We start from the raw sequence: 17895 nt of genomic DNA, 5'->3' as shown, positions 1-17895 counted from the left end.
CTCCCCTGAGACCCGCCCGACCCCTCCCCAGAGATCTGCCACCCCACCCCACCACATCCCCTCCCCACTCTCCCTCCCCTGGTCCCGAGATCCGCCACCCCACCCCACCCATCCCCTCCCCTGAGACCCGCCCGACCCCTCCTCCCAGAGATCTGCCACCCCACCCCATCCCCTCTCCCACTCTCCCTCCCTGCCCCAGAGATCCGCCACCCCACCCCACCCATTCCCTCCCCTGAGACCCGCCCGACCCCTCCCCAGAGATCTGCCACCCCACCCCACCACATCCCCTCCCCACTCTCCCTCCCCTGGCCCCGAGATCCGCCACCCCACCCCACCCATCCCCTCCCCTGAGACCCGCCCCAACCCCTCCCCAGAGATCTGCCACCCCACCCCACCACATCCCCTCCCCACTCTCCTCCCCTGCCCCGAGATCCGCCACCCCACCCCCACCCATCCCCTCCCCCGAGACCCGCCCGACCCCTCCCCAGAGATCTGCCACCCCACCCCACCACATCCCCTCTCCCACTCTCCCTCCCCTGGCCCGAGATCCGCCACCCCACCCCACCCATCCCCTCCCCTGAGACCCGCCCCAACCCCTCCCCAGAGATCTGCTACCCCACCACATCCCCTCTCCCACTCTCCCTCCCCTGCCCCAGAGATCCGCCACCCCACCCCACCCATCCCCTCCCCTGAGACCCGCCCCGACCCCTCCCCAGAGATCTGCCACCCCACCCCACCACATCCCCTCCCCACTCTCCCTCCCCTGGTCCCGAGATCCGCCACCCCACCCCCACCCATCCCCTCCCCTGAGACCCGCCCGACCCCTCCTCCCAGAGATCTGCCACCCCACCCTACCACATCCCCTCCCCACTCTCCCTCCCTGGTCCCGAGATCCGCCACCCCACCCCCACCCATCCCCTCCCCTGAGACCCGCCCCAACCCCTCCCCAGAGATCTGCCACCCCACCCCATCCCCTCTCCCACTCTCCCTCCTCCCCCAGAGATCTGCCACCCCACCCCACCACACACCCCTCCCATCCCCACTCTCCTCCCTCCCCTGAGAATCCGTCACCCCTCCCCACCACACACCCCTGCCCCACTCCCCTCCCTCCCTGCCCCCGAGAATCCGTCACCCCTCCCCACCGCACACCCATCCCCTACTCCCGCCCGTCCCCCCCGCCCTCCCCTGCCCCCCGAGATCTGTCACCTGCCCCTACCACTCCCCTCCCATTCCCCACTCCCTGCCCTCGATCTGCCACCTTGCCCGCACCGCGCACCCCTCCCCCACCCTCCCCTGCCTCCCGAGAGATCTGTCACCTGCCCCTACAACTCCCCTCCATTCCCCACTCCCTGCCCTCCCCTGCCCAAGATCTGCCACCTTGCCCGCACCGCACCCTCCCCACCCATCCCCACACCTCCCTGCCCCCACGAGATCCGCCACCCTGCCCCCACCACGCCCCCCCCATCCCCCACTCCCCGCCCTCCCCTGCCCCTCCTAGAGATCCGCCACCCCTCCCCCACTCCCCACCCATGCCCCACTCCCCTCCCTCCCTGCCCGAGATCTGTCACCCCGTCCCCACCACGCACCCCCAACATACCTCACACCCCCACTGGAGAGAGCAAGGAGCAGGCTACTCTGGTCCCACAATCACCCTATCGTCCCCCACCTCCACACACTGCATCCTTTCCCCTATGCCCCCTCCTCCTCCACATCACCATGCCCCTGGAGAGACTTGGCAGGCAATTCCTCTGGTCCAGCAATCACTCTGTCCCTCCCTCCGCCCTACCCAAGGGAGAGCAGGGAGTTGGCTAACCTGCTCCAGCAATTACCATGCCTTTCCCCCATACCCATCTCCCCCTGCCCTCTCCCACTCTCCACTCACTCACTCCCCGCCACGCACCCACACACACACCAGCCAGAGGAGATTTTAGTTATTCACAGTTTTTAATTTTAAAAGAAGCATTAATGAGAAACATGCTCCACTGATCCAGGCCCCATCACCCCCCAGGAACCCTACGGGGTGGGGCAGGACAGGCCAGCTGGGCCTCCCATACCTGGGCACCCTTCCCAAAGGAGCAGACCATGCAGTCAACCCCTGCATGAGCAGCAGTCCCGTCCCCCCCACCTCCACTCAGGTCAGAGAGCCCAGGGGGTGAAGAGCTCTCCCCTTCTCGGAGGCACTGCTCCCCCGTGCAGCAATAGCCATGAGCTAATGGATTGCCAGGTCCGGGACTCCACACAGCAAGGAACGTGTGTGAGAGAGTGTGTGTGTGTGTGAGAGAGAGAGTGTGTGAGAGCACTCAAGTGTGCAGGGGAAAGAAGGGCACGCAACAGCACCCAGACTGTATGCCAGTGTGTGGGTGAGCAAGCATTGAGCACGAGGGCCCAGTCTGTTCACAAGCACGTGCAAAGAGCAAATGGGGGATGGAGGGGTGGAGTCTGGGCAGATTCCCTATTTGCACAGCACAACTCCTCAGCAGCAGGGGCTGGCAGAGGAACCAGTTCAGGAGGAGATCCCAGCCTGTCCTGCAGAGCTGCTTGCTCCTTATAACCAGGAAGTCCCCCCGCCTTCCTCAGAGGCAGGAAGAAACTGCCCCCTTGTAACAATTAAGGATCTGGCTCCCACCCTCACCAAAACCACCCCCAAGTGCTGTTGGGGGAGGGGAGAACCTCACTGCACTGCAGCGTCCCTCTTCTCAGCCGCCAGGTGGAGTGGGGGTATGGGACTCGGAAATATGGGCCACAGTGACTGCCCCTGCGCTCCTGCTGGGCATCAGGACTCATGCTACAACAGCAGACCTGGGTCCCCAGTGACTCGGGGGAGTCTGTCATCAGCCCCACCAAAACGGCTCCCCTCAGCCGTAGAGGCAGCGGGCAGGCGGGCTCTGCCCAGGACAGGCTGGCAGGGTTCGGAGGCTCCGTGGGCAGTGTTATCTGCGGTATAGAGCGAAGGCCATGAAGCTGAAGAGCAGGGTGAGGCCAGCCAGGCAGGAGGTGGCGGTGGCGGTGAAGACGTGCCGGTACTGCAGCTGGAAGTACCATAGCACAGCCAGCATGAGCACAAAGAGCGGCAGCATCAGGCTGCCCACGTTGAGGGCTGTGTGCACAGGGTCAGCAGTGGCCCGGAGGCCAGCAGCCATGGGGGCTGGGCCATGCTGGGAGATGTGGCAGTGCAGAACGCTGTTGTGGGTGAGGTGCAACGCAGCCAGGCTCTGAGCATCGTCCCGCAGCAGCTGGCCCTGGTAGATCAGACGCACCTGGTGCTCCTGGCCTGGGAAATGGGCCCTAAGGTGAAGACACGGGGAGGGAAATGTTACAGTCACAGACACACAGTTCGCCAGCCCCACCTTAAGAACATCAAAACGACCACACTGGCTCAGCCCAATGGTCCAGCCCACCCACGGTCCTGTCTGCCAGCAGGGGCCAGTGCCAGGTGCTTCAGAGGGACTGAATGCAATAGGGTGATTTATCGAGTGATCCATCCCATCATCCTCTCCCAGCTTCTGGCAGTCAGAGGTTTAGGGACACCCGGCATATGGGCTCCGTCCCTGCCCGTCTTGGCTAATCGCCATCAATGGGTCAGGGACTGAGCTAATTCTTTTCTGGACCTAGTTATAGTCTTGGCCTTCACAACATCCCCTGGCAAGGAGTTCCACAGGTTGACTGTGCGTCCTGTGAAGAACTTCCTTGTGTTTGTTTTAAACCTGCTGCCTATTAATTTCACTGAGTGGCCCCTAGCCCTTGTGTTATGAGGAGTAAATAACACTTCCTTATTTACTTTCTCTACACCAGCCATGATTTTATAGACGTCTATCCTATCCCCCCTTAGTCGTCCCTTTTCCAAGCTGAACAGTCCCAGTCTCTTTAATCTTCTCAAATGGAAGCCGTTCCACATCCCTAATCATGTTTGTTGCCCTTCTCGGTGCTTTTTCCAATTCTAATACATCTTTTTGAGATGGGGCAACCACATCCGCACGCAGTATTCGAGGTGTGCACATACCATGGATTTATATAGTGGCAATATGATATTTTCTGTCCTATTATGTATCCCCTTCCTAATGATTCCCAAATTTCTGTTTGCTTTTTTGACTGCCGCTGCACATTGAGTGGATGTTTTCAGAGAACTATCCACAATGACTCCAAGATCTCTTTCCTGAGTGGTAAGAGCTAATTTACACCCCATCATTGTATATGTATAGTTGGATTATCTTTTCCAATGTGCATCACTTTGCATTTAGTAACACTGAATTGCATCTGCTATTTTGTTACCCAGTCACCCAGTTTGGTGAGATCCTTTGCAACTCTTCACAGTCTGCTTTGAGTACAACCTTCCTCCATAGGGCTCCATACCCCCATTACGGGGGGCTTGGCTGTGCCTAACTCCGCATGAATCTCCATCCTGGGAGCCCGAATGCAAGCCCCCCACTCCCGATCCGTCCCCATCCCCAGGCACCTGGCTGTACAGCCCTCCCCCACATGTTCCCTTCCATGGTCTGTCATTTTGCTGTGTGCTCTCATTGTCCTAGCAGTGTCCCATCATGGTCCCCCCAGGCCAGTCTGCGCCCTTGTGCCAGGGTGTGTCCCGCACAGCACTCCCATCACCCTGGACTGTGGATCTGGGGGGAGGGACAGCTCAGCGGTCTGAGCATTGGCCTACTAAACCCAGGGTTGTGAGCTCAATCCTTGAGGGGGCCACTTAGGGATCTGGGGCAAAAATTGGTCCTGCTAGTGAAGGCAGGGGGCTGGACTCAATGACCTTTCAAGGTCCCTTCCAGTTCTAGGAGATTGGCATATCTCCAATTATTATTATTATTTATTATTATCGGTGATCACTGGTACCAACAGCACCATCTAAGCTACAGGCATGCGCTGGGACACACAAGCCTATCCCCGTGTGGAGGGACGGCAGCAGAAAGCGGTCCAGGCTCCAAGCCGCATCCAGCAGGTTTAGTGCAGGAGAAGGGAGGACAAACTGAGGTTCAAGGGATGCCAGAGCCCCCAGGCGGGGCGGGCACAGGCCAGGGAGCCTGCCTGGCTGTGAGGCTGCGCTTCAGAGCTCCGCCTCCTCCCCACAGCTTGCTGCCGGTTGACCTCTCACCTCTTCAGAGAGCCGACCGTCTCCTCTGGGCGCACGGTGGCCAGGCGCTCCGTGTCGTTCAGGAACTTCAGCCTTAGCACTATGGTGCGGTCCATGGGGCTCCTGTCTGTGGCCTCGGGGCTGGCACCTGTGTCTCCGGGGCACTGTGGAGATCCAGGCTCAGCCCGGAGCCTCAGCCCTGCAGCAATCCCATCAGGCCCATCTGGCACGGCACCTGCTGACGACTCCGCTTCCTCCTTGGGCTCCCCTGCCGCCGGGGTTTGCATGCTGGGGTCCCTCGGCCCATCCTCCAGCAGGCTCTCTGCCCCAAGCTGTCCAGCTGCCACAGGGGGGGAAGCAGCAAAGACCTGGTCGCCCCGCTCTGCGGTGTGTGTAGAGACCCATGCCAGCACCAGCACCAGCACGATGAGCAGCAGGGCAAAGAGGATGGTGACTTCGTCCCCCACGCCCTCAATCAGAGCCATGGCAGCTGGGCAGTGCTGGGGACAGCAGGATTACCAGGCTGCAAAGAGACAGAGCAGCAGCAGTGAGCCCTGGGACACCCCCGCCCCCCCGCCAGTGCTCAGCACAGCAGACCCTCAGCTTCCCACCCAACAGGGACTCCTGCAGGCTGGGCCTGGCCCACAGGGAGGAAGGTCCTGGAGCCACCCCCATGCCCCGGGGCACTAAGTGCAGGGTTGGGCAGAGTTACAGGGATGCTGAGCCCAACGGGCCTAGATCTCTGAGCTCATTTGTTTGCATCACCCTTCCCGTTCGACTCCCTTCCCATTGTCCCCCTCAGGTAGCGCAGTCTAGCTACGGCTGCCTGATGCTTCCCACTAGCCGCCCCTTTTCAGGTGCTCCTAACATTGCAAACTTCAACTGCTTTTATCTGGGGAGGTACGGGGACAGGGACAGGTTGTGTGTGCGGGAGGAGAAGAGACAGACAGGTACATGCTAGGAGACAGGGACAGGCTGGGGAAACAGGGGCAGAAGGGTCTAGAGCCACTAGACATGCTCCTCTCCACAGCCCGGAATGGAAATCTGGATTCCTGTCTATCAGCATTTCTTCGACGCCAGCCGACAGCTGTGCAACCCCACTCCACTCCTCCGACGCCAGCCGACGGCTGTGCAACCCCACTCCACTCCTCCGACGCCAGCCGACGGCTGTGCAACCCCACTCCCGTCCTCCGACGCCAGCCGACGGCTGTGCAACCCCACTCCCCTCCTCCGACGCCGGCCGACGCCAGCGCAACCCCACTCCGCTCCTCCCACGCCAGCCGACAGCCGCGCAACCCCACTCCACTCCTCCGACGACAGACGACAGCCGCGCAACCCCACTCCGCTCCTCCGACGCCGGCCGACGCCAGCGCAACCCCACTCCGCTCCTCCGACGCCAGCGCAACCCCACTCCACTCCTCCGACGACAGCCGACGCCTGCGCAACCCCACTCCCCTCCTCCGACGCCAGCCGACCGCCGCGCAACCCCACTCCCCTCCTCCGACGCCAGCGCAACCCCACTCCGCTCCTCCGACGCCGGCCGACGCCAGCGCAACCCCACTCCGCTCCTCCGACGCCGGCCGACGCCAGCGCAACCCCACTCCGCTCCTCCGACGCCGGCCGACGCCAGCGCAACCCCACTCCGCTCCTCCCACGCCAGCCGACGCCAGCGCAACCCCACTCCGCTCCTCCCACGCCAGCCGACGCCAGCGCAACCCCACTCCTCTCCTCCCACGCCAGCCGACGGCCGCGCAACCCCACTCCGCTCCTCCGACGCCAGCCGACGGCCGCGCAACCCCACTCCCCTCCTCCCACGCCCGCCGACGCCCGCGCAACCGCACTCCGCTCCTCCGGCGCCGGCCCGGCGCCAGCGCAACCTCCACTCCTCCGACGACAGCCGACGCCAGCGCAACCCCACTCCCCTCCTCCTACTCCAGCCGACGGCCGCGCAACCCCACTCCGCTCCTCCCACGCCAGCGCAACCCCACTCCGCTCCTCCGACGCCAGCCGACGCCAGCGCAACCCTCCGCTCCTCCGGCGCCGGCCGGCGCCAGCGCAACCCCACTCCGCTCCTCCGGCGCCAGCCGGCGCCAGCGCAACCCCCTCCTCTCCTCCGGCGCCAGCCGGCGGCGCGCAACCCCCTCCGCTCCTCCGGCGCCGGCCGGCGGCGCGCAGCCCCCTCCGCTCCTCCGACGCCAGCCGACGGCAGCGCAACCCCACTCCGCTCCTCCCACGCCGGCCGACGCCAGCGCAACCCCACTCCCCTCCTCCAACGCCGGCCGACGCCAGCGCAACCCCACTCCTCTCCTCCGACGCCAGCCGACGCCAGCGCAACCCCACTCCGCTCCTCCGACGCCAGCCGACGCCAGCGCAACCCCACTCCTCTCCTCCGACGCCAGCCGACGCCAGCGCAACCCCACTCCTCTCCTCCGACGCCAGCCGACGGCCGCGCAACCCCACTCCGCTCCTCCGACGCCGGCCGACGGCCGCGCAACCCCACTCCGCTCCTCCGACGCCAGCCGACGCCAGCGCAACCCCACTCCGCTCCTCCGACGCCGGCCGACGGCCGCGCAACCCCACTCCGCTCCTCCGACGCCGGCCGACGCCAGCGCAACCCCACTCCGCTCCTCCGACGCCAGCGGCGGCGCGCAACCCCTCCGCTCCTCCGGCGCCGGCCGGCGCCAGCGCAACCCCACTCCGCTCCTCCGGCGCCAGCCGGCGCCAGCGCAACCCCACTCCGCTCCTCCGGCGCCGGCCGGCGCCAGCGCAACCCCACTCCGCTCCTCCGGCGCGGCGGCGGCGCGCAACCTCCGCTCCTCCGACGCCGGCGCAACCCCACTCCCCTCCTCCGACGCCAGCCGACGGCAGCGCAACCCCACTCCGCTCCTCCGACGCCGGCGCAACCCCACTCCGCTCCTCCGACGCCGGCCGACGGCCGCGCAACCCCACTCCGCTCCTCCGACGCCAGCGCAACCCCACTCCGCTCCTCCGACGCCGGCCGACGCCAGCGCAACCCCACTCCGCTCCTCCGACGCCAGCCGACGCCAGCGCAACCCCACTCCACTCCTCCGACGCCAGCCGACGCCAGCGCAACCCCACTCCCCTCCTCCGACGCCAGCCGACGCCAGCGCAACCCCACTCCCCTCCTCCCACGCCAGCCGACGCCAGCGCAACCCCACTCCACTCCTCCCACGCCAGCCGACGGCCGCGCAACCCCACTCCGCTCCTCCGACGCCAGCCGACGGCCGCGCAACCCCACTCCGCTCCTCCGACGCCAGCCGACGCCAGCGCAACCCCACTCCCCTCCTCCGACGCCAGCCGACGGCCGCGCAACCCCACTCCGCTCCTCCGACGCCAGCCGACGCCAGCGCAACCCCACTCCGCTCCTCCGACGCCGGCCGACGCCAGCGCAACCCCACTCCGCTCCTCCGACGCCAGCCGACCGCGGCGCAACCCCACTCCGCTCCTCCGACGCCAGCGGCGCCAGCGCAACCCCCTCCGCTCCTCCGGCGCCGGCCGGCGCCAGCGCAACCCCACTCCGCTCCTCCGGCGCCGGCGCAACCCCACTCCGCTCCTCCGGCGCGGCCGGCGGCTGCGCAACCTCCGCTCCTCCGGCGCGGCCGGCGCCAGCGCAACCCCACTCCCCTCCTCTGACGCCAGCCGACAGCTGCAACCCCACTCCGCTCCTCCGACGCCAGCCGACAGCTGCAACCCCACTCCGCTCCTCGGCGCCGGCCGGCGCCAGCGCAACCCACTCCGCTCCTCCGGCGCCGGCCGGCGCCAGCGCAACCCCACTCCGCTCCTCCGGCGCGGCCGGCGCCAGCGCAACCCCCTCCACTCCTCCGGCGCCCGGCGCGCAACCCCACTCCGCTCCTCCGACGCCAGCGCAACCCCACTCCACTCCTCCGACGCCAGCCGACGCCAGCGCAACCCCACTCCCCTCCTCCGACGCCAGCCGACGCCAGCGCAACCCCACTCCGCTCCTCCGACGCCAGCCGACGGCAGCGCAACCCCACTCCGCTCCTCCGACGCCAGCGCAACCCCACTCCGCTCCTCCGACGCCAGCCGACGGCTGCGCAACCCCACTCCCCTCCTCCGACGCCGGCCGACGGCTGCGCAACCCCACTCCGCTCCTCCGACGCCAGCCGACGGCCGCGCAACCCCACTCCCCTCCTCCGACGCCAGCCGACGGCTGCGCAACCCACTGACAAAGCACATGTCCCACCCCACCTAGTAGCAGACACACACAGACAGCTCCTCCACTAGTCATAGAATCATAGAATCTCAGGGTTGGGAGGGACCTCAGGAGGTATCTAGTCGAACCCCCTGCTCAAAGCAGGACCAACCCCAACTAAATCATCCCAGCCAGGGCTTTGTCAAGCCTGAGCTTGAACACCTCTAAGGAAGGAGATTCCACCACCTCCCTAGGGAACCCATTCCAGTGCTTTACCACCTTCCCAGGGAAATAGTGTTTCCTAATATCCAACCTAGACCTCCCCCTCTGCAACTTGAGACCATTGCTCCTTGTTCTGTCATCTTCTACCACTGAGAACAGTCTAGATCCATCCTCTTTGGAACCCCCCTTTCAGGTAGTTGAAAGCAGCTATCAAATCCCCCCTCCTCCTTCTCTTCTGCAGACTAAACAATCCCAGTTCCCTCAGCCTCTCCTCATAAGTCATGTGCTCCAGCCTCCTAATAATTTTTGTTGCCCTCCCCTGGACTTTTTCCAATTTTTCCACATCCTCCTTGTAGTGTGGGGCCCAAAGCTGGACACAGTTCTCCAGATGAGGCCTCACCAATGTCGAATAGAGGGGAATGATCACATCCCTCGATATGCTGGCAATGACCCTACTTATACAGCCCAAAATGCCATTAGCCTTCTTGGCAACAAGGGCACACTGTTGACTCATATCCAGCTTCTTGTCCACTGTAACCCCCTAGGTCGTTTTCTCCAGAACTGCTGCCCAGCCATTCGGTCCCTAGTCTATAGCAGTGCATGGGATTCTTCCGTCCTAAGTGCAGGACTCTGCACTTGTCCTTGTTGAACTTCATCAAGTTTCTTTTGGCCCAGTCCTCTAATTTGTCTAGGTCCCTCTGTATCCTATCCCTACCCTCCAGCGTATCTACCACTCCTCCCAGTTTAGTGTCATCTGCAAACTTGCTAAGGGTGCAGTCCACGCCATCCTCCAGATCGTTAATGAAGATTTTGAACAAAAACGGCCCCAGGACCGACCCTTGGGGCACTCCACTTGAAACCGGCTGCCAGCTAGACATGGAACCATTGATCACTACCCGTTGAGCCCAACGATTTAGCCAGCTTTCTATCCACCTTATAGTCCAATCATCTAGCCCATACTTCTTTAACTGAGTGGTAGAGTCAGAGATGTTAAGACCAGAAGGAAGTAGTATGATCATCTAGTCTGACCTCCACCGGGAGAGAACTGTGCTGGGATCTAAAGGTGTCAGGGGCCAATATGGTTCCACACAATGGAATTTGTTTTTTCACTTTGCTTTTAAAAAAAGCCAGACGGTTACATTAACAAAAATCTACCCTAGAAGAATGCTGAGATTTCAAAGCTGAGCACTCAAAAATAGGAAATGCCAGTTAAGGTTACAAGGGCATCCTTAATTTGACTCCATGTGCATATACTTACAATACAATCTTTAATTACTTGATCATATACTATATTACCCACAGAACCCCTGCCTCAATCAGTGTACAGGATGGATGGGGCTGTGGGAATGAATTGTGTCTGTGTGTGTAGTGAAGGAGGCTGTCTGTAGGGCTCATTTCTTGACTAAGCAGGAAGCATGTATCCATCCCTCACCCCCTTTACACAACTGATTGTGAACTCCCTCCAACGATGGGCATGCTCCACCCCACCAGGAAAGCGTGCTGTGAATAAGGCAGGGGACAACAGGAAGAGAAAGAATGTTCTTGTGGTGAAGGAAATTGAATGCTGTCCTGGAAAACTGGAGTCTGTCCCTGCCTCTGCCACACCGTTCCTGGGCAAGTCACTTAAACCAAACTTTTCAGTGTGTTCTCATTTCTGGATGTCTGACTTGAGACCTGGGGCCTTATATGCAGAAGTGCCAAGTGCTCATGATGGCACCTGAAGTCAATCAGGGCTGTGCTTTGAACATCTGAAGTGTTATAAAAATACTACTAAGCGCCAAAGGCTCCAGGCATCTCAAACTGGGCATTCAAAACTAGGGGAAGCTTTTGACAATTTTTGCCTTAATCTCCCGGGCTCAGATCTTCAAAGGTCTAGGCACGTGTCAAAGACCCAGAGCCTAGTCTATACGCAGCCCGTAACCAGTCCCCTCAGTGTGCTGGGTCCCAAGGACCCACAGTTCCACTGGGGCAGGTCTGTAGCCGCCAAGGCTCTGAAACTGGCCCTGTAGCCCTAGCGATCCCTGTCTCTCCGTGTGAATCCCCAGCCAGATGCCTGCAGAAGGCCATGCTGTGCCCCCTTCATGGCATCATGCTCCCTGCAGTCAGTATCTGCACTCACAGCAGGCAGCCCTCCCAAAACAAGGTCACACTTGATTGGTCACCTGGCTTCAGATCCCGATGTTAGCGGAGAGGCAAAGGTGAAGGCAGCGTCCAGCCTGGCCAGCTCCAGACCAAGGCTCCCTTGAAACCATCTTGTCTCTCTCCCTTTGTCCTTTGTTCCAGCCAGGTGCCTGTCTCCAAAGGCCAACTTAGCCCAGTCACCTGACCCCCCCTTTGTTCTCCACCTGGGGCCTTTGCTCTGCTTCCCCACAGAGAGATGGGGGAAAAACTCTGTCCTGGCCATTGGGGATTCCACTGTCTTGTGGATCCTGGGTGGTTTCAGCCTGTCCTTGTCAACCCATTCACACCACCCCAGGCAGTCCTGTGGCACACACCCCTCACCTGCCCTGCTCTGCCCAAGAGCAGCTCTTTAACCCTTTATACTCCATGCAAAGCACCGAAGGAAACTGAGGCATTTATAGGAATCTCTGATTGCGCATCCAAAGCTAGTGGAAGCATTTAACAATATTTTCCTTACTCTCTCGGGCTCAGATCCTCACAGGTGTAGGCATCTGAACACCCCCTGATTTAACTGACAGGTAGCTAAATACCTCTGAGGTTCGGTGCCGTCATTCTCCATCTATAAAATGGGGATACCCCAGTCTAATCTCACAGGTGCTTTGTGAAGCGAAATTCATCTTTTCCCAAAAGTGAAACAACATGAAATAAAATGAAAAACTCAACCAGCAACCGCAGCTCTAGGGCTTGTGTCCTGTCCGGGCATCGCGACCTGGTACACAAGGTCACAGTGCCACACAATCAGCCTTGCCCAGCCTCCTCCTTCCATGACAAGGGGGCACCCCTAACGGGTCCAACTTTGAGTGACTGGTGTTGCAACCTGGCTGTGCCTCCATCAAACCTGAGCAGTGCTGCAAGCCTGTGTGCCAGGTCGCAACACCCAGAGTGAGGAGTCAGGCCCAGCCCACAGGACAGGAACCCCAGAGCTGCTGCTGCTGCTGGCTCTCCAGCCCAGCTTCCACCACCTAGGGCAGAACCCATAACCACCCCCTGCCTCACCGCCAGATCTGGATAAAATGAAATAACCAGAAATTCCCAACGACTCAAACAGAAATGGGCTCGCTCCACAAGAGTAGCTCTGTATTCAGGGCTGGGTTTGGATGGTCAGTAGGCCAAGCCTGGGATCACACACCAAATAAAAACAGAGAGCAATATTAAATGGCTCCGCACTCAGGGAGCACTTTTCATTCAGAGCACTGAATGAGGCAAGGGCTCATGTACTTACAGACCGGTTCGCAATGCACATGCACAAGGGAGCAAATTAAGGGACTGCCGAACATTTGAGTGCTTTACTTTATAAGCTTTATTTTAAATGTAGCTTTTTTGTATGTTGTTATTGATGGTGTATCTAGGGCAGTGGCTCTCAGCCAGGGGGACGCAGAGCTCTTCCTGGGGGTACATCAACTCAGCTAGAGATCTGCCTAGTTTTACAACAGGCTACGTAAAAAGCACTAGCGAAGACAGGACAAACTAACACTTCATAAAAAGAACAGGAGTACTCGTGGCACCTTAGAGACTAACAAATTTATTTGAGCATAAGCTTTTGTGGGCTACAGCCCACTTCATCGCTCTATATACTAGACACTGAATTGTAAGTACAATATTTATATTCCATTGATTTATGTTATAATTATATGGTAAAAATCAGACAATAAGCTATTTGTCAGCAATAGATGCGGTGACACCTTTGTATTTCTCTGTCTGGGTTTGTAAGCACGTAGTTTGTAAGTGAGGTGAAACGCGAGGGTACGCCAGGGAAATTAGCCTCCTGCAAGGGGGACAGCAGTCTGGAAAGGCTCAGAGCCCCTGCTCTAAGGCACTGACACATGGAACTAAAAGATAAGCTCTCGAGCCAAAGGAATCATTTTGGGGGCAGGTCTCTGGCCTGTGTGATGCCGGAGGCCAGACTATCTGATCACAATTGTCCCTGCTGGCCTTGGACTCTATGAACAACACAAGGCTGCGTCCTGCCCTGAGCAGCTCACAATCTACATACGCGAGGGACAGAGATACAATTATTAACATCTTTTGAGACGTGCCCACCACAAGCCAGCCCAGCCTCTCTGCAGTCCAATGCCTCCAGAGGGAGGAAGCCAGCAAACCCCTCCCTGCAGGGCCCGCCACTCGGGCACTCTAGGCGTGAGTGTCTGCGGGAGTCTTTGGGGCGCAGCCCATCTGCGTTGCTGGGGAGCACAGCACCAGTGGGAAGCACGTTACAGGAGGGCGGCTGAGCACAAGGCCTGCCCGAGTGCAGCATTCCCACAAGGGCTGCTCCCTTCTGTTCCCTAGGCGCTGGCACGGGGGTGGGGGTGGGCTGCTGCGCCCCCGGCTCGAAGCGCTTTCCACGAATCCAGGGTTAGTTCGGTTCAGTGGCTCTCGGCACCCCCACTACACAGACTGTCCCCGCAGCCCTGGTCTAGTCCCAGCTCCGGCCCGGCCAGCCCCTCTGCAGGCCTTGGGGACAGGGCCGTCGGGGATCCGCGGCCACCAGACCCCGCGGGGTGTTCACCGAGCGGCGCTAGCTGAGAGGATGGACACGGAGCAGGTTAGCGCTGAGCTCGGAGGGCGGGGGGGAGCCCCCAGCCAGGGCAGGGCAGCTGGCACATGGGGGGCAGCTCCCCCCCACGAGAGCAGGGCGGGAAAGGCAGCGGGGCGGGGGGGGAGCCCCCAGGCAGGGCAGCTGGCACATGGGGGCAGCTCCCCCCCCGAGAGCAGGGCAGGAAAGGCAGCGGGGCGGGGGCAGCCCCCAGTCAGGGCAGGGCAGCCCCCAGTCAGGGCAGGGCAGCTGGCACATGGGGGCAGCTCCCCCCCCCCCCCGAGCAGGGCAGGAAAGGCAGCGGGGCGGGGCGGGGGGGAGCCCCCAGGCAGGGCAGGGCAGCTGGCACATGGGGGGCAGCACCCCCCCGAGAGCAGGGCAGGACCGGCCGCGGGGCGGGAGCCCCCAGCCCGGGCCGGGCAGCTGGCACCGGGGGGCAGGGCCCCCCCCCCCGAGAGCAGGGCAGCAAAGGCAGCGGGGCGGGGGCCGGGGGGGGAGCCCCCAGCCAGGGCAGGGCAGCTGGCACATGGGGGGCAGCTCCCCCCGAGAGCAGGGCAGGAAAGGCAGCGGGGCGGGAGCCCCCAGCCAGGGCAGGGCAGCTGGCACATGGGGGGCAGCTCCCCCCCGAGAGCAGGGCAGGAAAGGCAGCGGGGCGGGAGCCCCCAGCCAGGGCAGGGCAGCTGGCACATGGGGGGCAGCTCCCCCCGAGAGCAGGGCAGGAAAGGCAGCGGGGCGGGAGCCCCCAGCCAGGGCAGGGCAGCTGGCACATGGGGGGCAGCTCCCCCCGAGAGCAGGGCAGGAAAGGCAGCGGGGCGGGGGGGGAGCCCCCAGCCAGGGCAGGGCAGCTGGCACATGGGGGCAGCTCCCCCCCGAGAGCAGGGCAGGAAAGGCAGCGGGGCGGGGAGAAGAGGCGGGGGGGCCGCAGCGGGGCGGGGTCAGGGATAGTTGGGGGGCCGCAGCGGGGGAGGGGCAGGTTGGACGAGGGGAGGAATGGGGGGGGCAGCAGCGGAGGGGTCCGGGCGGCGGAGGGACCCTGTGAGCGCCGAGCCCATACTCACCCGCCTCCTCCATCTCGGACCCCTCGCTTCCGGTACCAGCGCAAAGCATTCTGGGACCTGTTGTCCCCCCCCCCCGAGCGCAGGGCATTCTGGGACATGTAGTGCCCCCCCCCCGAGCGCAGGGCATTGTGGGGCCTGTAGTCCCCCTCCCAGCGCAGGGCATTGTGGTGCCTGTAGCCCCCTCCCAGCGCAGGGCATTGTGGGACCTGTAGTCCCCCTCCCAGCGCAGGGCATTGTGGGGCCTGTAGTCCTCTCCCAGCGCAGGGCATTGTGGGACCTGTAGTCACATTACACACCCACCCACAGAGCACAGTAGGGCCCCTAATCAGATTACACACACAGCTTGTGGGGCCACACACACACACACACGGCTTGTGGGGCCCCACCCACACACACACACACACACGGCTTGTGGGGACACACACACACACACACACACAGCTTGTGGGGCCACACACACACACACGGCTTGTGGGGACACACACACACACACACACACACACACACACACGCACGGCTTGTGGACACACACCCACACACACGGCTTGTGGGGACACACACCCACACACCCACACGGCTTGTGGGGCCCCTAGTCCATTCACGTTTGTTCCATTCAGCACAGTGTTGCCAATGGCAGAGGGGACCATTGTGATTGTCTCGTCTGACCCCCTGTATTGAGTTAACAATGGCCAGAGATGGCAAATCCACCATGACCCTGGCGATCCCTGTCTCTCATGGATAATTACCCTGACTGTCAAAAATGTCCATCGTATTTTCAGTCCGAGTTTGTCTCGCTTTGGCTTCCAGGCATTGGATGGTGTCAGACCTTTCTCTGCCGCACTGAAAAACCCTTTGCTAAATATTTGTTCCCCATGTAGGTACTTACAGACTGTGCTCAAGTCATCTCTGAACCTTCTCTTTGTTAAACTAAATAGACTGAGCTCCTTGATCTATCACTGCAGGTTTTCTAATCCTTTAATCATTCTCCTGGCTCTTCTCTGAACCCTCTCCAGTTTATCAACATCCTCCTTGACTTGAGGGCACCAGAGGTGGCCACAGGATTCTGGCAGCGGTCGTGCTGGACACATCCCCTACAGTTCTCTGTGCAGCTCCATCCTGGGCATATTGGAATAAAAACATGCCTCCTATAACACCCTGTGCAGCCCCATCCCTGGCAGGGGCTCAGTATATGGGGATCAAACCAGGGGCAGGAGGAAGGGGCTTCTCTATTTCCCCTCCTGTGCTGAAAGACAATGGAGCAGCTGATATGGGACTCCATTAATAAAGAATGAAGAGTGATATAATTAATGCATCCGACGAAGTGGGGATTCACCCACGAAAGCTCATGGCCCAATACGTCTGTTAGTCTATAAGGTGCCCAGGACTCTTTGCCATAATTAATGCTAATCAACATTGGTTTGTGGAAAACAGACCCTGTCAAACTAACTTGATAACTTTTTTTGGATGAGATTACAAATTTGGACGATAAAGGCAACAGTGTTGACATAATATACCTAGATTTCTGTAATGCATTTGACTTGGTGCCATATGACATTTTGATGAAAAAAACAGAACAATATAAAATTAACATGGCAGTCATTAAATGGATTAAAAACTGGCTAACTGTGTGCAATGTACAATGTAATTGTAAATGGGCAGGTGTTGTAGAACTGATAAATGAAATTGTTTTTAATTGTTCACTTTATTAATGTAACTTCATAAGTAAAGTTTTATGAATGAAACAACATTCATTCATAAAACCAGTTACCCCAAGAACTGGCTAATTGACAATAAAAATGCTTGTTAAGAACCATAGCTGTTCAGTCAGCTGCCTTTGTAAGTTCCACTATCAGTCCAATTCCTGCTTAAATCACTGAGACTTGCACTGTTTCAGTATTGTAACTTCTGTTCACAATTCACTACACTTGTCTATATTGTAACTTCTGTTCACTGTTTGCCATATCGTAATTCAAACCCTATTTTAAAACGCTCACTCCATTTTGTAAAAGCTTCCTCCAACCTTCACTTTTGCAAACCCTGCTGTACTCTTATTAGTTTAGTTTAGATGTGTGACTGAGATATGGCTGGATGATGGGGGGAGAGGGATAGCTCAGTGGTTTGAGCATTGGCCTGCTAAACCCAGGGTTGTGAGTTTAATCCTTGAGGGGGCCATTTGGGGAACTGGGGTAAAAATCTGGGGATTGGTCCTGCTTTGAGCAGGGGTTGGACTAGATGACCTCTTGAGGTCCCTTCCAACCCTAATATTCTATGAATGATGGAATCAGCCCCAGCCTGTCCTGCTGAAATAGAGTTCAAACACCACCAGCTGAAGATGCAGACAAGAGCCCTAACAAAGTAAGAAGAGTCCACCCTAAACAGAAAAGATACAATAGAAGGAAGATCAAAGCGAAGTCCCAGGCTGAAAGTCACGCCTGCAATTGACGGGTGCCCAGAGGCAGCAGGACACAGCAAGACCTATAGTCTCTGGATTCAAACTAAAGCCTACAAAAAGGATGGGTGAGATGGAAGACTTTGGAGGGTAACGTTCTGCTGCTAACATGGAAGAGCATCGGGGCATGCCCAACAGAGACCCAGCTCGTCCTTGTGCCCGGCTTTCCTGGCCAATTAGCCGCCACAAGCGACGAACCCA

General features: G+C 60.0%; 1 protein-coding gene across 1 annotated transcript; it reads right to left on the bottom strand.

Moving 5' to 3' along the window:
• Positions 1-1925: 1925 nt before the first annotated feature.
• On the bottom strand, positions 1926-15318 carry TMUB1 (transmembrane and ubiquitin like domain containing 1). The gene is made up of 3 exons (XM_039523635.1): positions 15246-15318; positions 5099-5600; positions 1926-3285 (listed from the first exon to the last, which is right to left on the bottom strand). Exons 2-3 carry the CDS (start codon positions 5560-5562, stop codon positions 2931-2933), a joined length of 819 nt encoding a protein of 272 aa, XP_039379569.1. The 5' UTR covers positions 5563-5600; positions 15246-15318; the 3' UTR covers positions 1926-2930.
• Between the last annotated feature and the right edge of the window lie 2577 nt (positions 15319-17895).

The sequence above is a fragment of the Mauremys reevesii genome, linkage group 2, assembly GCF_016161935.1.
Source record: "Mauremys reevesii isolate NIE-2019 linkage group 2, ASM1616193v1, whole genome shotgun sequence".
NCBI classification, from domain to species: domain Eukaryota; kingdom Metazoa; phylum Chordata; order Testudines; family Geoemydidae; genus Mauremys; species Mauremys reevesii.
The sequence above is the reverse complement of the archived record's forward strand: the minus strand, read 5'-3'. Positions and strand labels throughout refer to the sequence as shown.